A 22116-nucleotide genomic window follows, 5' to 3' on the forward strand; every position below is an offset into this window, starting at 1 on the left:
GTCAAATTAGGAACATGCCATAGCAGAGAGTTGCCGTACCTGAGCTCATATTTGCTGTGCAATGGTGTGGTGCATTGAGTGTCAATACATCATGCCACCTTGCCACTGAAAGTGTTTTCAAAGTTTCAGGATAACTTTTCCAGTTGAGCTGTAATTCTGCAGGTACTTCTGATAAATCATTTCTAATAGGTAATTTTTGGTGTTGTCTATGAAATAGTTATAGTTAATAAAGATATAAGTGTAGGGAAGAAAGATAAAAAGACATTTATAGTTTTTTACATGCTGTTCAGAAAATGCAATGTCAATTTGGTGATCGTGCCTTTAAGTACAAGCTAACATCATTTATGTAAAGCTCAGCTAAGTGCAATTTGTGCTGCTTAAAACGGTAGAAAAAAAATCCATAATTGCTTCATCCCATTCAAAAAGGTCAGGTCTTTCATCTCTTAAATTATACAGAATAAAGGAAGAGTTTGCCATGTTCAATGTGGCTGAAAATGATGGCACACTGTCAAAGCAAGATGTTCTATTCATTTAATAGAATGTAATCTGATTTATTGTGTCATTATTGGTTTATGTTGAAACAACCTACAGAAAACTGTGCAAGCAATGAATTCATATGACATGAGCTTTGCATATCCTTCAGTACATGCAGGTATCCATATATCTGTCTCTCAGTCTAACAATGACTAGCCAAATGGGAATGGGCTAAGTTTCACCTTGACTGTCTGGGTTGTAATTTTGCGGAGAGGATCGTTGAAATGATTATTAGGTGGATTCGATAATGAGCAGACAATTTGCTCTACTATATTATCATTGAGGCAGTGAAAATGAAAATTAACCCCAACTGGCTTTGTATCTCAGATTTCTCCTTCAGAAATGAGCAAAAAGGGAAGTTTTATAAGGATTTTTCAACATTAAAATATGTGCAGAGTCATTTTCTGGTTGCAGTGTTTGCACAACCAACAGGTCAAAAGTTTATTTTGCATTTCATCCATTCATGAATTTCATAAAAGATTGTCCACTAGGCCTAGAACAGGAAGTATTCACAATGTGGGGACAAGATGGCTCAGGCAACAGGTGCCTTTCATGTGCAGTAATTTCATTCATTAGGTTCTGAGAGATAGCTGTGGATGTCACAAGGAACACAGGAGAAAAAGAATGGCTCTCCAAGGTTGTTGTCCAGTTAGCCTGGAAGGTGGTAGAACAGTTGAATGAGGTTATATATGCTGAAGTCAGGAACACACAATGAACCAGTTTTCTTACATTGAAGAAATTTACCAGGATTCATGCATCCTACACTTAACTGCTTAATTGCATGTCAGTGACAAATGCTTCCAATCTATTGGCTACACTTTGACTGTGGAAGCAATGGTTTCATTTGTTAACTAACCCCTCTCACACAATTTCAAGGCAGTCCATTTCATTGACTACTTCCTCCTGTTCTGCAATGATGTTGCTAAAGCAGCCCTAGCTTCCCACAGCAACCGCTCACATGTTTCTTACAGCTTTGGTATGGGATATAGGATGGCCACTGGCTTTTCCAGCATTTTGTGATATTGTTGTTGTTTGTAGGGAAAAAAAATTGAAGAATCAAAGGAACAGACTTAAGAACAGACAGGGGTTCCCTCAGTGCCAAGCCCCTTATGTTCCAGTGAGTTTAATCTAATTGAGAAATGTCATGTGAATCAAGATGCACAACTCCAACCTGGCATGAAACTTACCTGCTCATATTACTTCCCTTTAATTAGCACAACAATATATTATTCAAAGACATATCATGCCTTGCCTTAGCAAATCACACTTGTTCAGATTATTTTGCTGATAGTAACATTTTGCTGTCCTGCTATTTGCTCTGCCTGTGTTTCCACAGGTATCTCCAGCCACAGCCCCTGAGGCTACTCATCCTGTCAGTTGCAACATTCAAAGGCACTCATTTGACTAGACATCAGCATGGATACACCCATTCTGCAATACTTAGATTTTAAAATTGAAGAGTAGGTGAAATGCACAGCACAAGTAAGAAGGAGGAAATGATGTTGAATGCAGAGGAGGAAGAGCTTAATGACAAAAACATCAGTCAGTTCAAGGGCAGCATCATTTGCCAAGTTGCCTAACTGGTACCATTCTGTGCTTGCACATAAAATCATTGTTTCCTCTATACCCAGTTAATTCTGTTATTTATGAATATGCAAATCATCTTGGGTGATATGATGGCTCTTGTGGAGGAGAGCTTTAGCCACATCGTAGTACTAATAGTTGGTAGCTTCACTCAATTTCAATTGGCTGTGGAATTTATGCCACCTCTGGAGCCATCTGCAGAAAAGCTCCTCTCAACAGAGGATCTGTGTGCAGCCTTCAATTCTCCTTACAATATTCTGAGGCAAAATAATATCTTGGATTGCACAGTTTAGGTTTAATCTGTCGAGATTCACCATGCTGGGGAATCAACAAGAATGAATCCTCTTGCATGGTTTTAGCCTCATTGCAGACTTATGAACTGTTCCCTCACAGATCATAGGACAGACTGAAAGAATGCAGGGGTATCACAAGAGTTGGCATGTATATAAGCAAGTTGTCTCTCAGGGCAGCACAGCATTTATTCTAACCATCTGCCCCACGTAAATTACCAAGCCCGAGGTAGAGGTATGGCAAGCCCAGCACTGGATGTGGCAACAGCAGGGTATGCTGATGATATTCACAAGTAGATAAGAAGCCAGCAATATCCCAAGAGCCATTTGCTGATGTTCAACAGCCAGCCATATCATTTCACTCCCCTTCCAAATTGCTGTTGGCAGGTGCACCAGATTGATTGATTACGACACTAAATTGCATGGTTACCAAGGAGAAGAATTGTGATTAAGAAATAGGGCAGTGTGTGAATGAATAGCAGTTTTTAATAAATAATTTTGCTGAAAATGTTTGTGTATAATTATAGAACTTTAGATACTGATAACTGTTTGGGTATCTAAGATAGATATAATGGTGTTTACTGGACAATTTCATTGAGCTTATATAGTCAGGACTACACTGGAGATGCATGATATAACATTTATTAAATAAAAGAATTTTCTATAGCTGCATGCCAGGATCTACTATTTATTCTTCCACTTCTGCTCATTTCTCATCTGCTTTAAGGGCAAGAGAATTTCCTAAATAAATGTCAATCCTAATCATGTTGTTCAAAATGGATATTAGGATCTCAGTTAAATGACAGTCTATGAAATGAAAAACACAAATAGCCCAAAACTGCAAATAATATTAAAACAAAATGGTGATCCTAAGCATCAAATAAAATGAAAACAACTCGAAGTCCAGAGTCAGTGATTCAATATTAGAAAATTACTCACTAATGAGCTGCTCAGCTGGAGTCTGTGACCTAAGTGAGACTGGAGGTCCAATATTGGCCATAGCGTACTCTGGACCACACTTCTGCTCCATTATTTCCAGTATTTTATGTGTTTATTTCAGATTTTAAGCATCTGCAATTCTTTTTCATTTTTCAATATAGAAATTTATTCCCATTTGGTAACTTGAGACACCCTTCACATTCTACTTCTATCTATTTGGACCTCTGTAATTGTAATTTATTCAATTATTAATGATTGTGTATGATCTGGAGTTGATAGTGTTGCCGTTCAATTGTTGCCTTTTTCCTTCTTGGTGTCAAAAGTTTCTGATCAGTGATGACTTCCAAATTTTTGATGGTGGGCGATTTGATAATTTTATGATTTTGATTGTCATAGAGGGATAATTTGGCTTTCTCTTGTTAGAGAGGGTTATTGCTTAGTACTGGTGGTGTGATCGTTATCTACCACTTACTATCACAAGCCTGGGTGTTAACCACAACTTTGACGCGAGGACTTGAGCTGTGTTGTTAACTGAGGAACTGAGAATGGAGCTGGATACTGCATTCATTAGTGGCTGGCCACATATCCCACCTTAATACTTAATACCTTGTTGATGTAGCTGAGGAACGTTGGACCTAGGAGACTGCCCTGAAGAGCTTCAACAGTGATGACTAACACTGAGATTATTATCCTCCAAAACACCACAGCCTGTTTCTTTGTAAAAAATCTGATTCCAATCATTGGAGAATTTTCCCTTGACCCTCTTTGACTTTTGATTTTACTGAGCTTTTGGTAGCAAATACCATCAAATACTATTTTGATTCTGAGGTCTGTCTCACCTAACATCTGGAGTTCAGCTCTTTTGTTCTGGTTTGGATCATGATTGTACTGGGATGTGAAGCACAGTGGTCCTGATAAAATCCAAGACGAACACTGGTAAGATGGTGAGATGCTTTCTCACTGATCTTACAAATACTGGTGGGATTAATTTTGAGGGGTACATGGTACCTGTGTAACTGCTGAAATCAGTCCTGGAATTCACATTTACTGTTTCTGTTTGCCTCATTTGGATGACATAATTTTCCTCTTTTGGGTTATATAATTGAGAACTGAGCATTGAGAAGTTAGGTTTAAGTTGGGGATAGCCGAGGCTTAGGAACCACAATTATGCACAAGGATTTGGTTGTAGTTTAGTTCTCTGAAACCTAGTAGCTTCTCAACATGGAGAAGGGGAAGGATCCTTTGCTTTTCTAGCTTTTCTTTGTTTTTTTTCACTATCCTGAGAATTTTAAACCATCAGATAACATCAGTGAGCTATTTAATATAGCCTCTCAGGCCACAGGGTCCCTTATAGCATCATTTGAGATAATTAATTATTGGTATTGGTTTATTATTGTCACTTGTACCGAGGTACAGTGAAAAACTGGTCTTGCATACCGATCGTACAGATCAATTCATTACAAAGTGCATTGAGGTAGTACAGAGTGCATTGAGATAGTACAGGGTAAAAACAATAACAGAATACAGAGTAAAGTGTCACAGCTATAGGGGAGTGCATATACTCTTCTAATTCATGTTGGTTTGATTCAGATGTAACTAGGTGGGTTCTATTCAAAGGTGGCCATTAGTCTTCCAGTTCCAAGATGTGGCATTGCTCGACTTGCTAACATCCTGAAATAAGCTAGACGAAAAAAAGCTATGATGCTGAAGGAACTCAGCAGGCCAGGCAACATCCGTGGAGAAAAGCAGGCTGAAGAAGGGTCCTGACCTGAAATGTTGACCGCCTGCTTTTCTCCACGGATGCTGCCTAGCCTGCTGAGTTCCTCCAGCATCATCTTGTTTTTCATCTAGGTATTCCAGCGTCTGCAGTCCTTTATTTCTCCTGAAATCTGCTATTGGATGCACACTTCCCAGTACTACATCAAATACAAAGGAATGTCCCCATAATCTATTAACTGCTAAAGCAGAAATTTCTTCAACCCATAGTGAAGAGAGATCATAAAATAAAAAGTAGACTATTTAGAATGTATTACGAAAGTTTACAATTTTTTGTTGACAATTGAATAGTCTGTCTGTAGGCTCACACATGAAGAATATTCACTTCCCCAAGATACTAAACAGCAGAAATGCCAATCAAATCTTATGAGCTGAAATTTCAGAAGAGGAAAAGAAATGAAAAACCTAAAAATTTGAATTTAAAGAACAATAGCAGCAAGAAAATATAGGGAGAAATATAGAAGACCATGAGAGATGCTTAAACCTCATGTTTAATTATTTTAAATAAATATCTTTAAATGAGTGTGATCTAACAGTTCAATGGAACTCTCTGAATCATCTTTCAGAATCAATTTTTTGTAGGATTCAGTCTGGTTTTGAAATATATTCTGAACTTTAAGTATTGCTTTGAAAAAAGATTTTTCTCTACCTAGATGACATGAGGAACTTATACTTACTATATCAACTGTCCTAACCAAATTAGTTCAGGCAATAGATAAGATATCTTTATTAGTCACATGTACATCGAAACACACAGTGAAATGCATCTTTGCGTAGTGTTCTGGAGGCAGCCCGCAAGTGTCGCCACGCTTCCGGCACCAACATAGCATGCCCACAACTTCCTAACCCATACCTCTTTGGAATGTGGTAGGAAACCGGAGCACCCGGAGGAAACCCATGCAGTCATGGGGAGAACTTAGAAACTCCTTACAGAGAGCAGCCAGAATTGAACCCAGGTCGCTGGCGCTGTAATAGCATTACGCTAACTGCTACACTATCGTGCCTGCCCAGTATTTACCTTTTTTAACCAATATACCTGGTGAACAACCTGTTCAAGTTAAACCAGTCTATCTTAATACAATGGCTCTGAGTTAAATTCTGAAGGTTTCCCATTCTACCAGCCATACCAACTATTTTGTCTGTGTCAAATCTGCTTTCTGTGTCAAGTTTACTGACTGTGACAGATGTGCTAGCTGTCCCAGCCATGCCAGCTGTACTAAGTCGGCCAATTGGGTTTAATGTGACAGCTTTCAGTACCTGTGGCACTGCAACAGCTGTTGCTTCAGATGCTGACACCACTCATCTACATTCCTATTTATTTTCTCATTCATTATTCTTGGATGCTAAATGATTTCAATTTCAGAGCACCCTCAGGGCTATGATATGTTTAGAGGAAGAACTAATATAACTTTTTTTTACAGATATTTATAAATTACATTACAAATATTTGCAATAAGGATGAGTGCAACCTTTTAAATGTGTAATTTTGTACAAAATGATTTAATTAACCACATTAACAAAAATAGCAATAACCAACCACCTGTAGGAATTATCCTTTTAAAGTTTTCAATCAAGTTGATGGATAAGAAGGAGAAAATAGATGAATTCCAAAGATGGGTGACTTGGACATATAAAGATGTTATCGTTGTCTGAACTCTGATCGTCCCAGAACTGTAGGGAATATCTGGAAGAAATGTAAACATTGGTAGGGGAACAGAAGCACCATAAAGAGTGGAGAGAAGACCTGTTGAGATGCCTGACATAGCAGCTGAACTGCTATCCAGGGATCAAAGGATTTAATGGGAGAATTGGGAAAAAAATTGGCAAGACCTGATATACCCACAATGATATATCAGTGTCTATACATACAAGTGCATCAGAAGTCCATTTAAGGTGTGCTTATGTGTTAATAACCCACCTGAACTCCTCAGGGAATAAGGGAAACCAAGTAGCATCCAAGGTAAACTTGAAAAGGAATGAGTATCATGGTGCTAACCATTCCATTTATAATTTCATTAAGCACCATAGAAATAGATAGATTGTGACTTTTAGAAAATGGTTTTGAAGATTTTTGAAAATTGTTTGTTGTTACAGAGAAGATCCAGGTGCCATGGTCTGTTGGAGTGAACATATGTGGTTTTTGTAATATTGGATATTTCCAACTTCAAGTATTGTATCACATGACCAACTGCTATCTATGTATACATTGTGACATTGTTGGTGTTAAACTGGCTGGAATTGACTTGCTGACCATCTGTCTCTGTCTTTTAACATTTTAGACTGTACGAAACAGGAGTGCAATGCTGATGTTGTATTTGAAAGGAAGAGTATGATATGTTGCATGGGCTAAGCATAATAAAAGATGAATCATTGAGGAGTTTAGGTCCTTTGAAAGTGAATAAATCATCAGGCATAGGTGAAAAATATCCCAGGTCATTAAAAGAAACAAGGGAGGAAATTGCAGAGGAAGTAGCTATCATTTTCCTATTATCCATTCCTATGAGGTTGTTGCTGGAGGATGGAGGCCTGTGAATATTGTACTATTGTTCAAAAATGGAGGAAAGTTTGCAGCAAGTAATTGCAGGCCAATGAGTTTAACTTCAGTAGTGGGCAAATTATCAAAAAGGACAGTGTAAACTTTCATTTAGAAATGCACAAATTAATCAAGAACAGTATGGATTTGGAGAAGTTCATGTCTGACCTACGTAATTGAGCTATTTGAGATGGCAGAGATGGTCAATAAGGGCATCTTTGTTGGTGTTGTCTCCATGGATTTCAGCAAGACTTTTGAAAAGGTCCTGCATGCTGAAAGAAGTAAAGGCACATGGGATCCAAGAGAGAGAGAGAAAAATTGTATCCACAACTGGCACAGTAGCAAGAGGTTGAGAGTAAGGATTAATGGATGTTTGTGTGACTGGAAGGCTATTGCCACTGATGTTCCACAAGGCCCAGTAACAAATCCCTTGAATTTTGTTGTATAGACGAATGACTTAGATTTAAATGTAGGGAGCATGACAAAGAGGTTTGAAGATGATAAAAAGACTTGTCATTGTGATTGACAAGATAAGGATGGCTTTTCAGTTCAAGGAGACATAGATGGTCTGGTCAGTTGACCAGAAAAGGGTCCACATAATAGTTACCATAATTTTTACTTTTTATTATGTCTAACTTCAATGAGGTTAACTCACTTACATTATGTTTTGTTTTGGAGTCGATTATTACGTGCTGTAGTGTTCAATATAGCCAACCACAGTGTCCTCTTCTGTCATGTTTCACTGTTATCTAGATCGGCTGAATGCCCATATTAGACGTCTGGGCAGTTTTTCTTTCTTCACTGTCAGTTCTGGAAATTTCTTGAAGATCTGTTCTTGGCTTTCCCCTCCTCCTTACCTAAGGTATCCTAATGAAGACATCATTCTTGAAAATAGGGCCAACTTCCATGTGCTAAATCCCAATTCTACCTCTTCAACCCTGTCAGATAGCTTGCCTGATATTATCATAAACAAATCTAATGTTCTCTGATTTTTTTTTAGCAATGATTGTAAATTTGCTCCCATGCCATGGATTATGTCCCTTCCTTAACCAGTTGCTTAAGCTGAGTGAGACCACGGATCCTATTTGATCCATAGCTCAGCTTCAAATTCCATGTTCAATCCATATTCCAAACTGCATTCATTTCCCTCCTGCCAACTGTCACAAAAAGCTCATCCATGCATTTATCAATTCAACTTCCTGAGTGATCTGTTTGCCAAATACTTTGACTTCAGACACTTATGTCTTGTCCCAGTCATTTCCCATTTAGCTGGCACAACTATCTGCTCCTATCTCACAATGCATTCATTGTAAAAATCCTTAACTTTGTCTTTGAACCATATCAATAATGCCTTACCTTATCTTTCTTTCTCCAGCTTTCAGCTCTTTGAGCCTGGCATTTTGTCCACTCCCCTTTGCTTTGTCTCCACAGCTTCAAACATTTTCTGTAAAATTCTCTTGCTTAAAAATTCATCCAATGGCTTCAGAGGCACGTGCAATGCACTGCACCTATTATATAGCATATTGAGTGCTGCTGACCAGAGATGAGTTTCTATCTGCTTTCTCCTTTATGTAAGAACATTGGAAAACCATCTCATTTCAATCACAGCTTTCTCTTTTAACATAGCATCGTAGAATTATATAGCATGGAAGCAGGCCATTTGACTCAACTCATTCATGTACAGCAGGCACCCTTCAATATTATTCCCATCACCTGGCATTTGGTCCATGGGCCTCTATGCCTAGGTACTAAGCACTCATCTAGTCGCTTCTTAAATGCTGTCAGTGACCCAGTTTCAACCACTCTCTCAGGCAGTGTAATCCAGGTGCTTGACATTCTCTGGGTTCCCACCCCACCCCCCCCCATATCCCCTCTAAATCTCTTCCCCCTTACCCTAAACCTACACCCTCTAGTCTTACCTTTAACTATGATATGGGGAAACAGTTCCTTCAGTCTATCCTATCAATATCCCTTGTAAATTTACATACCTCAGTCATGTCCCCTCTTAACCTTCTCCACTCCAGGGAGAGCAGACCCAGCTTCTCCAGTCTCTCCTCATAACTGAACTGCTCCATCCCAGGCAACATCCTGGTGAATCTCCTCTGCACCTTCTCCAGCTGCATCATATCCTTCCGATACCTTAGTGACCAGAAGTGCTCCCAAAATGCATCAGCTTATATTTGACTGGATTAAATTCCATCTGAAATTTTTCAGCCCATTTCACCAAGACATTAATATCTCTCTCCAGCCTAAGACTGCCTTCCACATTTTCAACTACTCCTACAATCTTCGTGTCATTCATGAACACTGATCATGTCTCCCACATCTTCATCCAAGTCATTCATGTATATCACCAACAGCAAGGGTCCTAGCACCAGTCCTTGTGAGACACCTCTAGTCACAGGTATCCTAGTGCAAAAACAACCTCAGAGGGTGATAGTAAAGGTTGTTTTTGCGCTAGTATACCTGTGACTAGAAGTGTCTCCTACGTGGGAGGAACTCAGTGGCTTAAGCAGCATCTGTTGTTGTAATATTTGATGTTTTGGGGCTGTGACCCTGCATCAGGACTGAGAGTGTGAAGGGAAAATAACCAGTATAAAGAGGTGAAAGGTGAGGCAGGGGCTGGTAGGTGATAGGTGGAACCAGGTAAGGTGGGGATGAGAGGCTGGTAGGTGAGAGATGGAGGTAGTTAAGGGAAAAAACAATGGGTAGACAGAGCCAGGTGGGGGAAGGGGAGGGTTTTCCAATTTCAGGTAACCCATACCCTCTGTATTCCTTCCTCACTCCTACTGATCCATCTAGGCTCTGTCTCCCTTTATTCACCTTTACCATTTCTACCTTCCCATCACCCACAGACGGATCCATCTGGCTTTCTTCTCCCCTGGCCTACCCTCCCTTTCCCCTTCCTCATCATGATCCTTCTGCCCATCACCCTAGCCTTACCTGTTTCCACATTATTACCAGCCTCTTGTATTTACCTTCCCCTCCCCCCCTCCACCTCCCAGGCTCCATCTGCCCATTATTTTTTGTTTTTTCCTCATCTGTTTCCACCTCTCGCCCACCAGCCTCTGTTTCTTAACTCTGCCCATCATCCCTGCCTCGCCTGGTTCTACCTATCACCTACCAGTTCCTGTCTAACCCCTTCCTCTCACTTTTTTTATGCTGGCGAAATTCCCTGCATACTCTCTGACCTGATGCAGAGGCTCGACCAGAAACGTTGCCTATCCCTTTTCCTCCACAGATGCTGCTTAACCCGCTCATTTCCTCCAGCAGTTTTTTTTTTGCTTCAGATTCCAGCATCTGTTGTCTCTTGTGTGCCCTCTGTGGCTCCTTGTCAGAGGCTTTACAAAAATCCATGTAGATCACATTTACTACCCTGCCCTCATCGATACACTTGTTACCTCTTAAAAGAACATGCAGTGGCTTGTATCTTGTTCCGTTATTTTTACATCTATTTCTTTTCTTCATACCTCACCCAACACCCTCCTCCCTAACTCTACTTTGAATGATATTTTTACATTAAAGGCACAATATAAATGTAAGTAATTACATCTCATTTCTCAGTACGAACATAAATAACTTGTTTTTTTCCTTATTTCCCCCTGCTTCATTACGCATGAGTTGTCCTGTGTAATCTCATTTCTACATACATTACTGCTTTTTCATGTGTTAGTCTTTATATGTTTTCTGTCCACCTATACATTATATTATGAAATTTAGTATTTGCTGCGCATTACTTATATTTGCTACTCTTTATTTACTTTCTTTCCACTGTCTCCTATTTAGCAACATTAAAGATATCCATTCAGTTCTGGAAGTGTCAGTTTACGATGAAGACCGGGATCGGCGAGCTGACTTCCTTGGCAAAGTTGCCATACCTTTGCTAACAGTAAGTTTAATGTGGCAGACACATTGTTTGTTTTTCTTGCTTAATAAAATTTCCATCTATGTGTCTGTCATTTCTCAAGCAAGGTTTGCAGTAATAACGCTAAAATACTCGCATGCCCAATCCACAACCGTGTTGAATCCCATGATAGTTATTTTTTTTTGACAGACTTGGTGCTGGTAATGAACAGGTACTTGTCAGAGTTGCCACAGTTGTTTTGGGTTCTCTGTCAGTTTCAGCAGCTTGGGGTCAAGGGTTGCTGGGTGTGTGTATTCAGCAGAGACTGAGAGACAGACGGCTGTCGTGTCGTTTTCCCACAGATTCAAAATGGTGAAGAGAAAGCCTACGTCTTGAAAAACAAGAATCTGACAGGGGCAACAAAGGGGGTCATCTATCTTCAAATGGATGTGATTTTTAATGTTGTAAGTGCTAACTTTGTCTTTTTATACTGGACACAAACTTTTTAGTTGGTTAAGTCTCATTGGTGATCCTTTAGAGTAACTTTATGTTACATATAACATTTTATTTACCTCAAATTTTGTCCCTGTAGACTGCCAGTGTAAATGTTGAACAATTGTTTTCACAGTCCTGAGGTTGCCATGGGAAGTATTTTACACTGAGACTGAAACATTTTTGTGTCTCTGTGATACTATGCAGGTAAGAGCAAGCATCAGAACGATCACTCCCAAAGAAGAGAAGTATGTTGAAGAGGAGCAGAAAATCTCCAAAGAGGTACATTTTGCCACATTGAATCATTTTTCTGTGTATTATCACAACAATCTTTCAAAACGTGGATTCAGAATAATAGCAATGATGCTGTTTGCACATTGAAGTTTTCTAATATGCCCCTACCTTTCACATCAATCATACCTGATTAGTGAAGCTTCACAATGAATTGTGTAAATATTTGGCACCGTGCTTCAATTAAATAAATCAATGGAAAGCACACATACCCTTAATTTTAATTCAAGATTTGACATATACTTTTGTAATATGTAGTTTAATTTTCTAAAGGTACCCCAAAAAATGTTGAGCCATCTAGTTTGAGCATTTTCAGAAGAAAAAGGAATGAGTAGCAAAGTTGCTGTTTGGGCTACAGTTCTATTTTATAGTTATAAAAGGTACTTGGACAGGTACATGGATAGGAAGGGTTTAGAGTGATATGGGCCAAACACAGGCCAATCAGACTAGCTTAGATGGGAATCTTGGTCAGCATGTTGGGCCAAAGGGCCTGTTGCCGTGCTGTATGACTCTATGACTCGATATGAATGGTGGCAGGTTGAAATTTACAGTTATTTTGGAGAAATACTTTTCATCTGCTGTTTGCACAATATCATAGCTGTGTGGAAAAGTCTAAAGCATAATTATTGGGCCCAAATTGGGAAATGCTGACAATTTCATAACATGATTCCATGCCAGTGATTCACAGTATACATTTCAGGGCAGTATACACAGTAAATATAGTAATGTGCTGGTTGCAACGTATTGGACATTCCCTAGCTTCAATGAGCTTCCATGGAGGTCAACACCAGAACAAAGGCTACATGCTGCCAATTTGCTCTTGGATTATGTGCCAGGTTAGACCTGGTGTACAATCGCTGATTTCATTGATTTCAGTACAGATGGTAGGGCTGCAGTGAAGAAAGGTAAGGGCAAGACATTTGTTTTCATTATTAATGGTCATTTTTAATTCAATATTTAATTTTGAATAGATTTTAATTATTTCTGAATGTCAAAGATGTTAAAAAACCCTTTGGTTTTGATAGCCAGCAAAGCTGTGAATTAGGTTTATGGAGGAGCTTGATGTATGGAGCTTGTTTTGACCCACTGACATCACTCAATTCCATTATGCAGGGCCGTGCTGCTGCCCTGGGCTTTGTCACTCAATTCTGGGATTGCCTGGTCAAAACTTGGCCAAGCTAGGCTTGCTTGAGTATTGGTATCAGTTTACTATTGTCACTTGTCCTGAGGTACAGTGAAAAACTTGTCTTGCATGCTGTTTGTACAGATCAATTCATTACACAGTGCAGATACATTAAGTTAGTACAGAGTGCATTGAGACAGTACAAGGTAAAAACAATAGCAGTACAGAGTAAAGTGTCACAGCTACAGGGTAGTGCAGTACAGGTAGACAATAAGGTGCAAGGTCATAACGAGGTAGATTGTGAGGTCAAGAGTCCATCTCATCGTATAAGGGATCCGTTCAATAGTCTTATCACAGTGTGATAGAAGCTGTCCTTGAGCCTGGTGGTACGTGCCCTCAGGCTCCTGTATCTTCTGCCTGATGGGAGAAGGGAGAAGAGAGAATGACCCGGGTGGGTGGGTGAGTATATTGTATCACTGTATCTTGGTACATGTGACAATTGTAAACCAATTAGCATTCCTGAACATTCAATGGCATTACCATCACTGAGCCCCTCACCATCAACGTCCCAGGGACCAGGGACCGAAAACTCAACTGGACTCACAACATAAATACAATGGTTTCAAGAACACATGACAAATCAATACATAAAAATTCAATAAATAAGTCTGAGCCATTCCCATGTACACTCACCTAGCATCTCATATGATCCATTGTGGTATTCAAGTGTATTTGTAGCTGTGTAATTTCCCATTTTTCATTCTAATTTTGCTTTTCATTCACTTTTCTGGCTTCTTATCCAGCTGTCAAATTTCCTTAGCAGTTTCCTAATTGTGCATCCATTTAATGGATTTCCTTAATAGGTTCCTGGCTATGTATTTGTCAGTTCCAGCCTTTGATTGGCCTCTTGGGATCAATGCATTTCATTTCCTTGGTAATTAAGCACCTGTGGATCTGGTGCCCCGTATACTCTGGCAAGCCAGTGAGTTAGATTTTTGGCCATCAAATGACTGTAAGTTTAGGCTTCCTGGCAATGTAGTAATTATTTCTTTCTCTGGTGGTCTTGGATCTGACATGCCCAGTTCTTCTGATAGTGTGGTAGGTATGTATCTATGTTTTCTTTTGCTCCGTGGCACCTTATGTATGATATGTCTTTAGAAACTGATGAGTTAAATTCGTTAATTCATTAGTTAAACTTTCAATATCAATATTAATGCTTTACAATGTATTACTTTTGAATTTTCAAGTCTTTTTTTTATCTTAACATCAAAATTTTTGAACCAATTAGCATGATGGCCAAGGGCAGGTTAGCTGTCTTGCCTTATTAAAAAACCCAGAAATTTATTTCCTTGTAATTGATCAGTTGCCTTTTTTATTCTGATTTAATCTGTATTCTCCATTAATTGGATTTTAGTTCCTTACAGTATTGTGTAACAGAGGAGAGTAAAATTAAGTCTTCAACCATTAATACTTACCTAAGGGAGTGAAGCAACATAAATTAGAGTCTAGATCATTTTTTTTAATGTAAATACTAAGGTGCACGACTCCTGGCTGGATTTTGGCAGTCAGGGAAATGATCTTGAATGCAATGAAGGCTGCTCAGGAAATACATCATATGTTGTAATTGCTCCTATATGCCCTGAATTACCTCAGCTAATGCCTTATGCTGATAATAATTTAGAGATGTTACATCCAAGATCATTACAGGTCATTTGCGCCTTCTAATCAGAAGAGGTGCGTTCTTCTGTCACCAGTGAATGAGTAGTTCTAACAGTCACATTAGAGATAAACTTTCTTTTCCAGTTGCTTGCTGGTGTCTAGGCTCCAAGTATATTTTTAGCAATAGCAACAACTGCTAACATTTATACCAACTATGTTTATTACTATTTTAACAACAGCAGCACCCCCAACCTTTATCTTTTTTTCCAAGTCTCGGTCTTGGCTCAGATACATCCCGGCTTGTGTTTTATTCATTTGTAGTACATGATTGATTCTGGCCTGCATGAATTAACCATCTCAAATTTCCCCATAAAATTGGGAGGGGACTGTCTTGAATGGCAATATGTGCAGTGGAAGTACAGTTACAATGCAAAAGAGTTCCAGGTTTTTTGTTTGGCAATACTGATGGAAATGTGATATATTTTCAGTTCAGGATGCACATTTGAAGGTGGTGATGTTTCCATGAAGATGTCTTGCCCTTCCAAGTAGTTTGAAAGGTGCTGTTAAAGGTGCCTTGGGGAATTGCTTCAGTACATTTTGTGATTGGCACACAATACAGCCACATTTAGTTCCCTTTCAAAGACTAGAGTGTGTAATCTCATGTGACACTGCAATGCAGTACTCTAGAGTGTTACACTGTCAGGTATGCTCTTTTTTGCTCAATCTCCTCTCCATTTTCTCAGGTTTATCTAAAACATTCCATGGCATACTTTAAAAGAGATTGGGGAGCTCTCATTAATGTCCTGCCCAATATCAATCCGTGAAGCAGATTAACTGGGCATTTATCACCTTGCCATTTATGGTGCACAAGAATGGGCTGAGGTTATAAGATTATATCAGTGTCCTCTCTTGTTATTTAATCTTTCGTGTAGAAAAACATCCAAAGTCAGACAAATATTAAGCAGAACAAAAAACAAGCAACTGGAGGAACTCAGCAGGTTGAGTTGCATCTGTGACACCTCCACAGATGCTGCTCCGCTGGCTGGATTCCACCAGCAGTTTGTTTTTTACTCCAGACTTACAGCATCTCCAGTGTCCTTTGTCTCCAAATATCAATGAGGCCTTTGTAAAGTGTCTTCCAATGACATCTGAGCCAAAGGAGCAATATTGGGGGCAGCGAAGAAGCAGATTTTCATGAAGGTCTTAAAAGGGATAAGGTTAACATGGGAACACCAGAGTACAATGCCTAAATCTCTAAAAGCAGAGCTACTAATGGACGAAGGAAATGGGGGTTACACAGGAACCCAGAACTAAAGGTGCAGAATTATGCTTAACAAATGAGAACCTTTCCAAATATTAGCAGAGCAGTGACTGAATTCTGTACACGATATTTTGACAGGAAGAATGAAATTATCTGTCGTAAGACAACTTTATCACAGTGGAAGGGGAAGAAAGAATAAACAAATTTAAGAGAACAGAAGGCATAGGATGTAGTTAATATCCCTTGTGGGTATTGCATCTGGCAGTAACAGAGTGCGTAAGTCAAGCATGAGTAGTGTGTAGAAACAGTGACCCATGCATAAGCGTGTAGGTCCAGAGTGACAATGAGCCATGTGGGTTGGAGTGGCAATGCAGGACAGACTGCCCTACAATTTAATACCACAGGCATTGGCAGTGGACAGTAATGGAGCTGGCCAACTTGTTTATTTTTTATATACAGCTGATTATTTTTGTGCAAAACAGTAAAAAGATCAAGAAATAATGAAAAATTACCAATCCAATTCAAATGTGGAATAAAAAAGAAAATACTTAACAGGTCATCCAGCCTCTTTAAGCAAATCAGTAAGCTGACCTGTTTGAAGTGTATGTTTCCTTCAGTTGATGCTTCACATCATTTAATAATATTTCATTGGGTTAACGTTTTTCATATTTAACATTTCAGATTTATAATTATCATAGGAATTCTGATGAATGGCGCTTATTTTTTCATTGCATGTAAAAAAAATGAGAATTTTGCAATTAGTGGCTTAAGGGGAGGGGCTCCTGCACTCATTTCATCTGAGCTCTTCAGCTGAATGCCAGATTTGCCTTGGAGATTTAGACAATGTAAATTGCTTTCTGCAGAACATTCTCTCTCATTTCATGACATGAATAATGTGATTTGCATAAAACTGCTGCTATTTCATCCATCTTTCCATATTCTTGTTAACATTTCTCTACATCTGGATGGATTTCATTTTTATATATTGTTTGCATTTCCTGCTCTTCAGTATATTCAACTACTTGACAACAATATCACATAACTGCTTTGTGTTCTTCCTTAATTTGTAAAGTTTTCTGCTCGGGTCTTTCTACTCGCTGACAGTGCGTTGCCCATGCTAATAATGAACTTCCACACATAACTCTTTCCCTACCCATTCCCTACCAAGTGTGTACTCATTGTTTTCCATTGCAAAATCCACAAAACTTCTGGTGTCTGGACAGACTGTACATGGACTGTACATGGTATCATTCTATGGAGCAAATATGGAGTCTACAAAGTGTGGAATTAACAAATCCCCTAACATTTAGACAGATAAGGTGGCCTATTAGCCATTTCTAGTATTTTAGAACATTATATTCACAACCAGAATAAAAATACATTAAACCATTGAGTCTTTGGGGACTCTTTTAATTTGTTTCTATTAAGTAAACTGTAGTTAATCTCAGTGCATACCCGTTGTTTCTGCTGTCAAGAACCCAGTGAAAATATGTGCAGATGTCTGGTGAAAGTAGCTTCTGTTATCCTTTCAATCTACATGTATAGTCAAATAAGCAGTTTCACTATCAGGGCAGCTGTACATATCTGCCCAATGCTTTCGGGGTGCCACACCCCTACCTTAACCTGTCAATTGCCTACTGTAAATTATCTTTTAATACACATTAATGACAAAACTAATGAAAGGGGAATTGATGGGTGAGAAGGAACAAGTTTCAGGGGTACATGGAAGTAAGGAGTGGGGTAATGGGGCCAATGTGTTTGCTGCCCTGGGAGGCAGCATTGCACCAGATGGCTCCCAGCAGCTATAGTGTCATTCCCCAGTAAACCCAGCATTCATTAGCACTTTCAAAAGGGCGAAAGACATTAAAATAAAACTAGAAAAAGCTGCAAACACCCAGTCTGATGAAGGGTATTTGACCTGAAATATTAACTGTTTCCCTCTTTCCAGAGATGCTATCTGACCTGCTGAGTATTTCTAATACTTTCTATTTTTATTTCAGACTTGCAGCATCTGCAGCTTTTTGATTTCATTGTTGCCATTGAAATATAGTCAAAACTTGTACTTTGATAAATATTATCAATACTGGAAATCAAGAGAGAAATGGGGATGAAAATGGCATTGTTTTGGAAATTTGCCCCAATGCGAACAGCATAAGATTTTCATGCACACACATTGTATGAGGACTTGAGCACTTGGGTAGTGTTCACCTTATTAGTGCACACATTAACCACAAGGAATTGCTGGAGTTCCACACAACAGCAGAAAATGACCTGAATTAATTTATTTCACAGCAGGTGGAGACCAGGAGGTCTATGAGTTCTGGAAGTGATGACCCTTCTGTGTTGACAAACGTATCCCAGAGCAATAACAGGTTCAGTGTATCACTCACTGAACTTTTGGGATGTCTGCAGTTGAGACTAACTTGCACCTGTCTCATAAACACAGTGAGAAATTCCCTCCCCTTGGAACTGATGCATCAGTGACATCACCGACGCAACAGATTGCCCTAAAGAGTGACGTGCTTGGATTCATCCTGTGATAAAGAAATGCAGGGTGACTCTGACCTTCAACTGGCAGAGCAATCCAGGCATCAATACATTGCTGCAGATCTGCCTTCAGATGATGACAGATCTCTACCTTCACTAACTTCGTAAATCTTAAATAGCTCCTCTGATAAGTTAATAAAGCAATGTGATCTCCCTAAAGTGCAGGGGAATACACCCCATTTGCTCTTTTTGAACTCCTCTGTAAGGAAATCCTTATCTTCAGCCCTTGCTTTCTATTCCTCCTTGTGCCTGAGGCCCAATGGAACCACAATTAAGGCACTTTTTGTCTTCATCAAAATACTGATCAAACGTCATGATTGATTTTATGATATGATTCATTCATGTAGTCCTTCAAGTTAATGTGCTATACGATTGAATTTCTGGGCCATAGATTTGGAATTAGATTGCCCAGTGTGGCCAATATGTTTTAATCAAGTTTTTTTTCTTATTCCAGTCATTTATATTTCATAAAATTTAGCTTCTGGGTTTTCAGTTAATTGTACGTTCTGAATTGCGTCAACTAGCAAGGTCATGTTTTATTTTAGAAGTTCCTTGACTGATAACTGTGTGACCTTGTATATCCAAGAAGACATGTTAAACTTTCATTTAGAATTTGCAAAGTAATAAGTGACTTTTTCCTTACAGCTTTGCATCTCATGAATATCCTACTCAGTAATCATGACATCTAAATATAATACTTAAATCCAATTTAAACTCTATCGTTTGTGTCTTTAAACAAAAGTGTGTCACAGGACAGTAGTACCATGCTTATAAGGATTGATGAGATTTTTCAGTCCTTAGGCAATTGCTTCCTTCTCCTTAATGGTTTATAATCCATGTACTGTCTTTTAAGTGGTGCTGTACTTCCTGTGTCAGAGTTACGATGGAGATACTTAAAGTTAATTTTCTAGAAAGTTATATTTGATAAAAGATAAGCAATTAGGTGGAGACTTGGCTTATTCCACAGATATATTATCAGCTCCCAGGAGGTGGCCTTTCTTAAAGATTATGATATTGATCTTGGGCATTGAGATTTCTTTTCTTTATTATAACTGAATGTGTGTAGCATTGATGCTATCAGACATTCATTTCATCTGGCAGTGCATTTCATGTACCAATACATAGCTGAGGATCTGCCTTCAGATAATGACAGGGCTAAATGAAAATCAAAAAAACTGCAGATCCAAAATACAAACAAAAAATGTTGGAAAAACTCAGCAAGTCAGGCAACATCTGTGGAAAGAAAATGTTTCAAGTCTGAGACCTTTCACCAGGATTGAGTTCTAATGATGGGCCCAAAACTTGCTGAAGTTGCCTACACGCCATCCCCAGGTAACAAACGGATTCCATTTTTATAGTCATCCTTAAGTCAATTTTGTCCATAAGTCAGAAAGCACACAAAAGTCACTTCATGGTAAACATACTTCCACAGTATTTGTAATGAATGGCAAAGAAGGCGCATACGATTGATAAGAAAGAACAATTACTAAAAGGGGAGAGAGATAGGGAGGAACCTAGTTCTGCTGTTCATAGGAACAAACATATTCATATACATAACTTTTGAATTTAGTGATGTTATGGGAGCACATTCATATGTAGAGGGGTCTGTAAATCGGGCATTCTTAACCCAGGAATGACCTGTACACCAATCAATTTCTGTGTGCTGTTTGTCTTTAAGCTATTGCAAAGCTGTTTGGTTTCATTATAACTTTATTCATATATATTAATAATGGACAAATCTGGAATAATATTTAGTTTATATGATTTGAATAAAGGTCAGAAGGAATTTTAAAATTTGCTTGTCAGTTTCCAACTTCATCCAAGGTAGCCAAATTGGAAGACAGTTGATTGATTTTAAAATGGTCTTCAGAGATTATCCCTGTCAAGTATGACTGCTCAGGAATTCCTTGATATATGAATTAAACTTTAAATCTTGTCTTCGATCAATCCGTATTTAAAGTTTGTTCCCACTTTATTTTTTTTCTAATCTGACTCTCTTTGCTTTTGTTAAATCTCCCTTTATATTCAACATTTTATAGAGGAATTTCCTTAAAGTTGCAATGTTACTAGGGTTTCTGCACACTTCCAAGAAAACCAAGATGACAAAGTGGAAGAGGCTCCAAGGAAATATTCTACAGTTGTCTTTGATTTTAACTACTTTGAACTATCCTTGTGTCCCTATTTCCTTTTTTCAGTCCAGATGAAGGGTCTTGACCCAAAACATCGACTGTCCATTTCCTTCCACAGATGTTATCTGACCTGCTGAGTTCATCCAGCAGTTTGTTTTTGCTCCAGATTCCAGGTCTCTTGTGTCTCCATTTCCTTTTTAGGTGTTTGGAATGTAAGAAAGAGTTATGATACGAGATGTAGTAATTTATATCCACCCTGACTGATGGGGACACTATTAAAATAATGGTGTAATGACTATTCCCAGTAAATTCCTAGCCATGATCGACCTAACTGGATGGATCCATAATGTTCCACACTACATTAGTTCCAGCCTCAGCAGACACACAAATCATGGTCCTATTAGGAACCAATGGCTTGATAAGCAAAGTGGCTGGCCTAGATGCCTTGTTCTTTAGTATTTTGGCTGGGATAAAAGAAGGGCTCGGCCAAGACAAAGTCTTCCATAATGACATCAAGGATAGCGAGAGTGGTCCTATAGAGCCATATCCTAGGAATGTCTGGGTCTCTGGTGACCTCGACTATACTCCCCATTCCCACCCATGAAGCAGCCTCAATCAATCCAAGACCTACTCTGGTGCTAGGGGCGGATGCTGTACTTCACAACATGGACCTGATTAAAGCTGGTCAGCTATGCTTTTCTGCTGTTTTGACTGACCTTTAAACAAGCCCTTTTGCCACAGTTTGCAACTCACTCAATCTTCTACTTCTGTCCATATTTTAGACTTGTGTATCTGTATCAAACACATTGTGGTTACCAAGAATCACAGCTGTGCAGAACTTGCAGATTATGTTATCAATTGTTCATTCCATTTTGCAAAAAGGTTTTCTTATTTCACACTGGTGGGATTTTGTGTTGTCAGTATAGAAGGATGGAAAACTGAAAAACTGCAGGTGCTGGAATTCTGAAATAAAAACAGAAAATGTTGGAAATGCTCAGCAGGTGAGGCAGTACTCGTGAGAAGAGAAACAGAATTAATGTCAGAGACCCTTCATCAGAACTGGGGAATTTTTCACATTTTCCCTGTTCTTTGACCTGAAACATTAACTCTGTTT

General features: G+C 38.9%; 1 protein-coding gene across 4 annotated transcripts in view; it reads left to right on the forward strand.

Moving 5' to 3' along the window:
* The window catches only part of LOC127572741 (multiple C2 and transmembrane domain-containing protein 1-like), a 409900-nt gene that overhangs the window by 250376 nt on the left and 137408 nt on the right, over window positions 1-22116 (forward strand). For all 4 annotated transcript variants that reach the window (XM_052020315.1, XM_052020317.1, XM_052020316.1 and 1 more), the window contains 3 exons: window positions 11443-11545; window positions 11863-11964; window positions 12200-12274. In XM_052020315.1, the coding sequence (XP_051876275.1) occupies window positions 11443-11545; window positions 11863-11964; window positions 12200-12274 (280 nt within the window). The remainder of the gene's footprint in view (window positions 1-11442; window positions 11546-11862; window positions 11965-12199; window positions 12275-22116) is intronic.

Source organism: Pristis pectinata, chromosome 7 (genome assembly GCF_009764475.1).
Source record: "Pristis pectinata isolate sPriPec2 chromosome 7, sPriPec2.1.pri, whole genome shotgun sequence".
NCBI lineage: Eukaryota > Metazoa > Chordata > Chondrichthyes > Rhinopristiformes > Pristidae > Pristis > Pristis pectinata.